At 40.7% G+C, this 10,061-nt stretch overlaps 1 protein-coding gene across 1 annotated transcript in view; it reads right to left on the reverse strand.

Annotated features, from left to right (window-relative positions):
* Positions 1-34: 34 nt before the first annotated feature.
* Positions 35-10,061, reverse strand: part of AMMECR1 (AMMECR nuclear protein 1) — a 248,158-nt gene continuing 238,131 nt past the window's right edge. Inside the window, exons 6-7 of the mRNA XM_075323940.1 lie at positions 9,864-9,960; positions 35-6,445 (exon numbers count right to left, since the gene is read on the reverse strand). Coding sequence (XP_075180055.1) covers positions 6,331-6,445; positions 9,864-9,960 — 212 coding nt within the window. The 3' untranslated portion in view covers positions 35-6,330. The remainder of the gene's footprint in view (positions 6,446-9,863; positions 9,961-10,061) is intronic.

Here is a 10,061-nt window from a genome sequence, read left to right on the forward strand (position 1 = left end):
ATACAATAAAAGTCCAGAACAGCAGCTATCGGTCTTTTTCCATATTTTATTTGGGTAATTTAAAAGGTAACAATAGTGTTAAAACTACTACAATATCTTTCCACAGCCATAGCTCACAGACCCACAAATAACCTTCTATATTTAGATTTTTTTTGCCTTTTTTCTCCATTTTTACCTTTTTTTTAACCTTACCTATCATAATAAAATGCCCATTATAACAGTTTCACACTAATAGCAACTATATGTGGAGGGAAGGATCTAGTATAATGGAAAGGAGAGGGGCATGTACTCTGTGATGTCATTATTGTAATTTGTAATCAAGTTAATAAGTAGAGAAATTATGGGGGCGCAGCTACGCCAGGCAGCCACGTGGCCCATTTTATATAGGTCCTTCGTAGCTGAAGAAGCCCACAAGACATTGCTCCACAATGCATTCCGAGGATCTTTAGCTGTGAAGGTGATCACCAATGCATTGACATCAAGCTGGTGATATAGTCAAAGCAATTTATTCCGTAACATATAAAAACACTAAACTTAGAAACTAGATCCCAAAAAATTTCTGAAAAAAGAATCAACTTTGATATACAAAAACAGTCATTGAATGTTTTATACAAAAGTTTCAAACAAACTCATTTTCTCAGTGCGTTTTTCAACCAGCTTAGTTACTGGGTCCAGCGCAAAGTGTTTATATTTATATATATATAATTTTTTTTTTTTATTTTATATTTTACTATTTTTATTTATTTTTTCCCGGAACAGTAATATAAAAATGAAACAAACAAAAAAAAAAAAAAAGAATCTTGTAGAAAGAATCTTTGCTGGTCTTAAGAATGAATGTAACATGGAACCCTTTAATTCTCAGAGGCACACAAGAAGGGCTCCTTAGACAAAAGAATGAACAGGGGGGAGAAAAACAAAAAAAGAAATCAGTTTATTTGTACAGAGGATGCATTTTTCCAGTCTCCTCAAATAAACTTGATTCACTTAAACACTAGAAAAAAAAACATTGTTAGAAACTGTACAAAAAAAAAATGAACATATTATAATCCTGCAGGATTGTTTGATAGAACGAAAAGGCTTTAAGGAGCAGCATTAAAAAGTATGGCCAGAGGTTTCTTTGGTTTGGTCTAACACATAAGAGATGAAATCTATCTCAGACAGATTTAGTTAATTTTTTAAGAAACCTGCACAATTGAAGACGAGCACTAAGAAGAATGTTATACAAGTGGGAGGTGTATTGGTCTGGGAGAACCAGGGGTGGGGGGTGGTTAGCTCCTTCCTGCTGCCTACGGAGGGGTTGTGCGCATTTATCTGTGTTTTTCATGTATGCATTGTATGAACCAAGGGGTCGTATTTCCATTGCATGACAGCAGCTTTTTTTTTTTTTCATAGCAGCATGGTGTTTTGTACTGAAAAAAAAAATTCTAGATGGTGCATAAAAAAAGGCATAACGTCAGAAACAAATATAGAAATCTTCTATAACCGGCAGCAAATGTAGATTAGGCCTGTATAGCCAAAGATGGAGGCCACAGGACCACCTAGAACTAAATGGTGACAGATCAGTTCAAGAATGCATACATGAAACAAGAACGGGGATTAAAATGCACACATCCACTGAGAGATTAAATTAAAATATGAAACATTTAATTATTCCAGCTACATGGTTTACTGTGCATCTAAAACAGCTAATAGTTGTGGAAAAATAATTAAAAAATGTGGCATAATAAAGAAATAGCATACATAAAATAAAGTTTAAAAGAAAAAGTAGTTGCATAGCTGGATTCTCTGGTAGAAAATGCAATGTATGAGTATTTCCATGGACTCGTGAAACCACAGTCCTATTGAGGTGCTATAAGATTAATTGACTAGAAATTAAAAAATTATATGGTACAGTTTAGCTATAATTCATCAACTCTAAGAGATTTTATAGCCCAATTCCATTAAAAAGTGAATGCAGTTATGCCATCAAATGAAACTCAAGGTGCACCAAGAAGAAGAGATGGAGGGTGCTGTCTGTTCAAAGACCTCAATGGAAACTGGGATTGGTAATTTCCCTTCTCAGGAGGTAAAAGAAAAAATTAAAAAAAATAAATAAAAATCCAATCATTAACCCTGCAGGACCAGACTGGGAGAAATAGGACCTCCAGAAAAATAGTTCTGGATAGCAGTGCAGTAGTTCTCCGCAGCGTGGGCACCGTGACTGTGCGTCACAAAAGGTGGAGATGTGAAATATTAGGGCTAGTGATGAGCGAGCACGACTTGAGTACAGGGTAGAATAGAAGTCAATGGGAAACGCAAGCATTTTTCCAGAAGATCTGGAAAAATGCTAGAGTTCCCCATTGACTTCGATTATACTCGATACACAACTCGCGCCCATCCAAGCATCCATCTGCTTGTTTCGAGCCCTTGTCACTCATCACTAGACCTATTTCACGTCTCCACCAACTACTCGTTACGAGCACCAAACACCCGAGCATGGTGGTGCTCGCTCATCACTAGACCTAGTATTTCACGTCTCCAGCGACTGCCCGCTACGAGCACTGAACACCTGAGCAGGGTGGTGTTCACTCATCACTAATTAGGGCTACTTCTATTCACCCCTGAACATTTAGGGGTTCCATTGACTTGGGCCTTGTGTATTAAATTTCACCTGCAGAACCAATACACCATCCCAGTTGTATACCAATCTTTAAACTTTTTTTTTAAAGTTAATTAAACAGCTACTAAGAGACAGATGCAATTTGCACTAAGCTGTATACAAAAAGGACACACAAACAATCCTTTGTGTTTTTTGTTTTTTTTTCTTTTCGATCTCCCCTAAGCCATGCTGGGAAGTATTGCTGACCTTGTACTATCAAAACCTGCAGGATTGGCATTTCATCAATATCTCATTATTACACAAGTAAGAAACATCTGTAGAACATCTGCATATATCGAGAATTAGTAAAAATCTGATATGATCTTGGAGTTGGCATGACCAGTCACGGGACCTTGTGCAAGGATGATTAGCACCTTTAAATACATAGAGTTTAAAAATATAAAGGAAAAATTCTAAAGCTCATTCATGACAGAATGTTGCAACCTGCGCCAACAAAAGCAAAAAACGTTTTGCTGTGCCAGTATTGGTAAAAAAAAACAACATTTTTTTGCAGCAAAAACCATGATTTCACTTGTGCTCACTTTAGTGGGTGTAAAACAACAGACTAAAGAGAGAAGAGATGGGTAGAAGACTCTATAAGAGAAACCACTCAAACTCCTCCTCAATGGTACATGATACAAAGCGTAGAAAAAAAATATATCAAAAAAAGATTTCTACTCCGTGCACCTGAGTATGGGGGGAACGGAGAGAAAGGAACAAAAAACAAAGTTACATCCCGGTAACTCCTGTTGCCAGGAGAACCTACAATGTATTGGTCTGAAACTTTGGAAGCTGCTCAGACACCAAAATGTCTCCTCTGCAGAATGTGCTGGCAGCATGTGACTTATTTAAGGCATCCAAACAGGGGAAACGATCCCTGCCACTGAAGTCAGCAGCAGCGAGGATGACCATTTTTTTAAGCAAATGATGTGGATGAAGGAACTGCTGAAGAGCTTACCTTCTTTGCAGCAGGAGTGGCTTATGATGCTAAAGGATAAGCCGCTCTGGCTACAATAAGGTTACAGACCCTGGCCACCATAACAGACAAGCACATCTAGAAACCTCCTGCCGGGAGCATCAATACCTGGATTTCATTTGCCTCCAGTGACCCCAATGCTGTTTCCAGCATGCAAGGTCTGCTATAAAAAGCAGCCAGCTGAGCTTTGCTTAACATGTCTTACAGTAGACGCCGCCGACAGTGAACCACCTGCGCCGACAGTGAACCACCTGCGCCGACAGTGAACCACCTGCGCCGACAGTGAACCACCTGCGCCGACAGTGAACCACCTGCGCCGACAGTGAACCACCTGCGCCGACAGTGAACCACCTGCGCCGACAGTGAACCACCTGCGCCGACAGTGAACCACCTGCGCCGACAGTGAACCACCTGCGCCGACAGTGAACCACCTGCGCCACATGTGCCCGAGAGATCTGTAAAGCTATGATAAGGCTAATGGCACTTGTGCTGGAGAAAAGTAAAGTTCGATTTCTATAAAAAGCATATTCTATGCCACGAGCCAGCACCCTGCTTACCATCCTCCAAAAGTAGAGTCCCAACATTTCCTTACACAGATTGGCCACTTTCTTATAATGCCAGTTATAAAGATTACTAATATACCTGTATTGCATGTTCAGTCTTTTATCCAAGGCCCATAAGCAGCCCTGTATTCACTGGTCATGTGTTGCTCCTCATGCCCCTTGGGTGGTCACCATATCCACATCTCAATGCATGCTCATGCTCTTTGGGGTCTACTGGAAATGTTCTAAAGATTTAGCGCATGCGCAGTAGATTATGCATCTTGCCCTTCTTTCTTTGTGCACGAGAAGTAGTGCTTTACCAAGATATTACAGAAGACACTGATTATGCTATGGTCCATCTTTCAGAAATTCTTGTCATTGATTCATATTAAAAAAAAAAAAAAAATGTATGTACATATTCTGGACAACCGTCCTGCCTGATGCATTTCAGACTATGTACGTTCTCAAAGGCCTTTAAGAAAGGATGTAGTCCTAAACGCGTCAGTCGGGACAGTTGTCCAGAATATGTACATGAATTTTTTTTAATACGAATCAATAAAGACAAGAATTTTTTTATGAAAGACGGACCACGGGATTTTTCCTTTCTAAATTTTGTCTTATGTGGTGGATGCCAGCCACATAGTCCCTGGCCCGAGGATCCATAGGAAGATCAGTGAGCTCACTAAACCTCCTTTTGACTCAGTTTATTGGTTACGCTATGTATGTGCCGGACTGAGAAATCGGCGCATGCGCACGAGCAGCAAAATAGCTTAAGTGAGAGACATTTTCCACTGCGCATTTTACCAAAAAAGGGTCATTCAGTAGACACCAGAGGTGAGCAATGGGATAGACATCACGGTGAGGTTAACCGGTGGGGCATGCCACTATGTAGATGGGGCAACAAATAAACCAGCGAAGACAGGGATGTTTATGGTCGGCAGAACAGCAGACTCCAGAAAGGTCGCAAAACTTTATTTTTAAACAGTTTGCTGATTTCTATAAAGTTAATAAGAAAGTGTCCAGCTCCTATAATATATAGCACAGCCTCACAGAAAACCAAAAGCAGGAAAAGTAAGAAGAGTGCCGCTCCATGGTAGTAACAAAACTCAAAGTCTCTGCTTGTTGCTGTTCATCTAGACCACAGCCCACTACCCCAATAGTTGTCCGGTCTGAATCGAAGCTAGAAATTCCTAAAAATTAGCCATCAATACAACTTAGCAAAGAGATTTTTCAGCAGCATCCAACACCCTTGGCATTTACAAAGATTGTAAGGTGGAAATGCAGACTCGGGATGTGACAGATGATGGAAATCACACCGGATAGGTAGAACATTTTTTTTCATTAAAGCAATTACAGAACAATTTGGTTAACCAAACACAGTCAATCATGTAAATGCAAGTCATTAACACTGCAAGGCGATTCTGAGGTAGGGTTTAAAAACATTTGACCGACACAGTTCTAGTGTTTCCATCATATGCATCTATGTCTTGTGCTGCCATTATCTGTAAAACCAATGTAGGTCATAGTCAAAACACAAAGATGGAAAAAGTCATCCATTTAATATCCATCTGATAAATTAGCAACCAGACAAATTTATGACCATAAATTCTCAACTAGCAAACAAAAAAATCAACGAGATTTTGAAAATCAAATGGAAATGCCAAGAAAAACCAACATTCTTCTAGAAAACCCAAGACTGTAAAGCGACAAAAGCAGACTACTGATTGAGAAAAAAAAAAGTGATATGTACTAGACTAAAGCTAAGCACACACAGAGAACGCCTATCCTGGCAATCACAGATCCTTCATTATTTAACACGTCCTTCCATCCACATTCATTGAGAAACCCTGATCAATAGGGATATAGGTTAGCAAAAACACAAACGGTAAAATAATGTAAGACGTAAAAGAAAATATATGTATATGCTGCAAAAAAACTCAGTAGCTCAAAACAATTCTAATAAAAAATAGAAAAAAAATATATTGTGGGTACTTAATATGTCTTCCCACCCGTTGCCCTGGTTAGCGCTGCCATGAAAAGCAAAGTCTAAACAGGACAACGGAAACAATCATCATAAAATTGTACAGTAATAGAGATAGCTAGACCAAGAGGGAGCGGGGTCCCCTGGGAAGAGTTCTGCTGAGAGGTCTAGTGACTGGTCATGCGGCTCAGTGTCAGGAATAATGGTTGTATGGTGGGAGGGGGTGCCCGATGCCATTTTGAAAGTGGTGGTGCTGACGGTGGGAAAGGTACTCGGCATAGCTCATTGTCATCTTCTCGCTACGGTATCTGCAAAGGAGACACAAACAGGTTATATGCAAGAAGCAGCACTGAATGTTACATATAATGGAGCTAAATACTGTATATACTGCATACTGTGTAATCAGTGAGAGGCAGACCGCACAAAACCACAATGGGACCATCACTGATAAGAATACCCCTTTAATACCTGGGGAAGCTGCTTATCTACAATATCCTAGCCCGATATGTAGCAGGAATAATAATAAAATAAATTATTATTATTTTTATTATTATAATGCATATCCCAATATGTAGTGGGTGTAGTAATAATAATAAAAAATATTCCTACTACATAATGGGATAGGCATTAATAATAATAATAATAATAATAATAATAATAAATTTCAATAGCAATTACTTCCAATTAGAAATGTAGTATAGTTCTCCTGATATAGCCATGTTTCTTAAAATGATGTGCAGGGCATTGCAGCTTAGGTATCCATGGTTACATCCACTCATAGTGACAGTTAGTTGGGTGTGGTTGTGACCATGGATATCAAATCTGCAATGCCCTGCACATGAAGTAAGACATGGCTATATCAGGAGAACTGTACCACATTATTAATTGGAGGTATTTGCTGCTGCTACTACTACTGCATATTGGAATAGGATCTTGGAGATGGGAATAACACTTTACAAGCGATTGTTTAGATCTAGGAACAATTTAAATATGTAAAATGTATTTGGGCTATAAATCGTTTATGTGATTTATTAAAGATTTTGCACTGTTACTTTAACTGGCTGTGTCCATGCACATGCAACTTTAATGTGGTCTATAGTCATTGGGAGGAGCTTGACCGGAAACAAAAACCCCAGAAGTTACAAGCTCTCCATTAGGCATAAGCCACACGGCATGAAAATCGGAGCGAGTGGAGTGCAATAAAACATTGCATTCCTCTCTGACCAATATTAGCCTGTGCACCCATGAGCGATTATTTTCTCAGCCCTAATCGGACCTAGAAAACAATTGCAGCATGCTGCGATTGTAATCTGAGACTCTCTCTCTCGCACCCATTCAAGTGTATGGGGCGAGAGAAAAATCGCACTGCACTCGCATTACACCGGTGTGCCACGAGTGCAGAGCGAGAATGTCAGTAGGTGGCAACGGAGGAGAGATGGAGAGAAATCCCTCCCGCCGTTCCTCAGAGCCAGCCCGCCCCCTGCAGCTGAGGTCCGATCACATGATCGGACCGCAAGTCGCAGTGACACTTGCATGACACTTGGCTGCCAGCGTGAGCAGAGTGAGGATCGCAGTAGTGACCGGTGAGGCCCCGGCCTGTCAGAATGCGCTCACTGACAGATTCTTAGTTAAATTGATTCCACATGTATTTTAGAAAAAAAAAAGTCCCCAAAGGGCAGTCAACTCCTTTAAAGTTTACTATTATTTACGGTATCTCCATATCAAAGTTACATATTGATGAGGGAGGGGAAAAGTAAAGGCGTTTGACTGGGTCACTATCTCGCAAAAAGCAAGGGGTGCAATCCAAGTAACAATATACTCATGCCTCATTGGGCTCTCACCTGGAGGCCACGGCCTGCAAGGACTTCTACTATGAGATGCCATAAGAACTGCTCCCACGGCTTATCCACGGAGTCACTGGGGATTTGTGAACTAGGAGTGTTGGGGTCCCAGCCTTCCCAGCACGAGGCAAAGCAGATGCCCACAACAAAGAACTGAGTGAATGGATGTGTGCCAAGACACCAAAATACCAGCTCCGGGCCACGCCAATCATACAGACGGACCTCCGAGGACACGGGTACGATGTGAAGCACAGGCCTAGTCCGCTCTTTAGTAAAGTGGATGTCAGTGGCTGAGGACTTCCCAGGTTGGAGGATATTTAATGTGTCACTTACAAGGTTTTAGCACATTACAAGGACAGATAAGAGGCCTCAGTATAAATACACGGCTCACTCTACAAAACGTGTATAAAAGAGCAGACTGCACATGTAATGTAAAGAGAGCCCGACTCATCACTAAGCTGATCTGCTGCAAAATCCCAGCCGCAATCAAACGTAACCAACAGCTTGGCAACTAATGGAGCCTGTGAATGTAGGTCAGGGCAGGACAAGGGCAGCCCCAGCGAGACGCCCTGGACGTGTCACAAGTGGACAGACCCCGGCTAACGGTGCTAATCTCCACACACTAAAAGGTTTACTGTCTCCACACCAGTGCCACTTTCACCGAGCCAAGTACTTATCCCTATACGACAAGCCCACTGGGTGCAATGCATGTATTCTATTATAACTGATGATTTTGGGGGGGGGGGTTGTTTTAGGAGATGTTGGACATTATTTGGTCGCAATTGGTAGCAGTGTAACACAGATGTGGGGCCAGTCTCTTGCAGGTAGAGTTGCTTAGAGTAATTGCTATGGGAGCAACAGTATGAGCCTATCTGCAATCTTCACACTGTGTATTAGTCTGGAAGTACCCATGTATAAGCCTATCTGGACCCTATTAGTATATTGACCCTATTAGTCTGGGAGTACCCATGTATAAGCCTATCTGGACCCCATTAGTCTGGGAGTAACCAGATATAAGCCTATATGGACCCTATTAGGCTTATACCCGGTTACTCCCAGACTAATAGGGTCCATATAGGCTTATACCTGGTAACTCCCAGACTAATAGGGTCCATATAGGCTTATACCCGGTTACTCCCAGACTAATAGGGTCCATATAGGCTTATACCCGGTTACTCCCATACTAATACAGTCCAGATAGGCTTATACCCGGTTACTCCCAGACTATCTGGACTGTATTAGTATGGGAGTAACCGGGTATAAGCCTATATGGACCCTATTAGTCTGGGAGTAACCGGGTATAAGCCTATATGGACCCTATTAGTCTGGGAGTAACTGGGTATAAGCCTATCTGGACCGTATTAATCTGGGAGTAACAGTGTATAAGCCTGTGATCTACACATTATATTAGTATGGGAGACTAGACAAGTTTACTATGTGCACAGATGCTCATATTGTTTATATTCTGAAGTTTGTTCTTTAAAGGAAACTTTATTAGGTTTATATTCTAAAGACAATTTCTTAGACCTAAAAGGAGGACGTCCAGGATATAAATAAAAAAACAAGTGTGAAAACATGTTTTAGTTTCACCACAACCCCTTGAAAGTCCATACTGCATACATTAAATGGACCTACTGAATGACAAAGTACAAACTGTGATCAGGAATTGATAACAAGTATATTAGAAAATGGTAAAACTTTATAATCCAGCTTTATTTGGTGAAATCATAATCCCCTTTACAATCAGGTTTAGTGTATTGTAACAGCCGTCAGTGGATGCTGCTTCATGGGAATATGGCCATGCCCTACAGCATTTGTACAAGTGATAAAATGAACTTTTGCAATATATCAGCATGTGACGTGTGTGCGTCGGGGGGAGCCATACCTGGTCAGTTTAATAGTTTTCCTGAAGTCATTACTGATTGCAGCTTTGTATCCACCTTTCCTCAATAAGGAATCAATGGTTTGTATGTGGTCCCAACCTACAGAAGGAAACAGTATTAGAAATCCTGTAAAGTAAAGCCATCATCCATTACATTACAGCTTGCGAGGTCATTAATTCTTGTTTCAAACATTTATGGTT

This window comes from Anomaloglossus baeobatrachus, chromosome 9 (genome assembly GCF_048569485.1).
Source record: "Anomaloglossus baeobatrachus isolate aAnoBae1 chromosome 9, aAnoBae1.hap1, whole genome shotgun sequence".
Taxonomy (NCBI): domain Eukaryota; kingdom Metazoa; phylum Chordata; class Amphibia; order Anura; family Aromobatidae; genus Anomaloglossus; species Anomaloglossus baeobatrachus.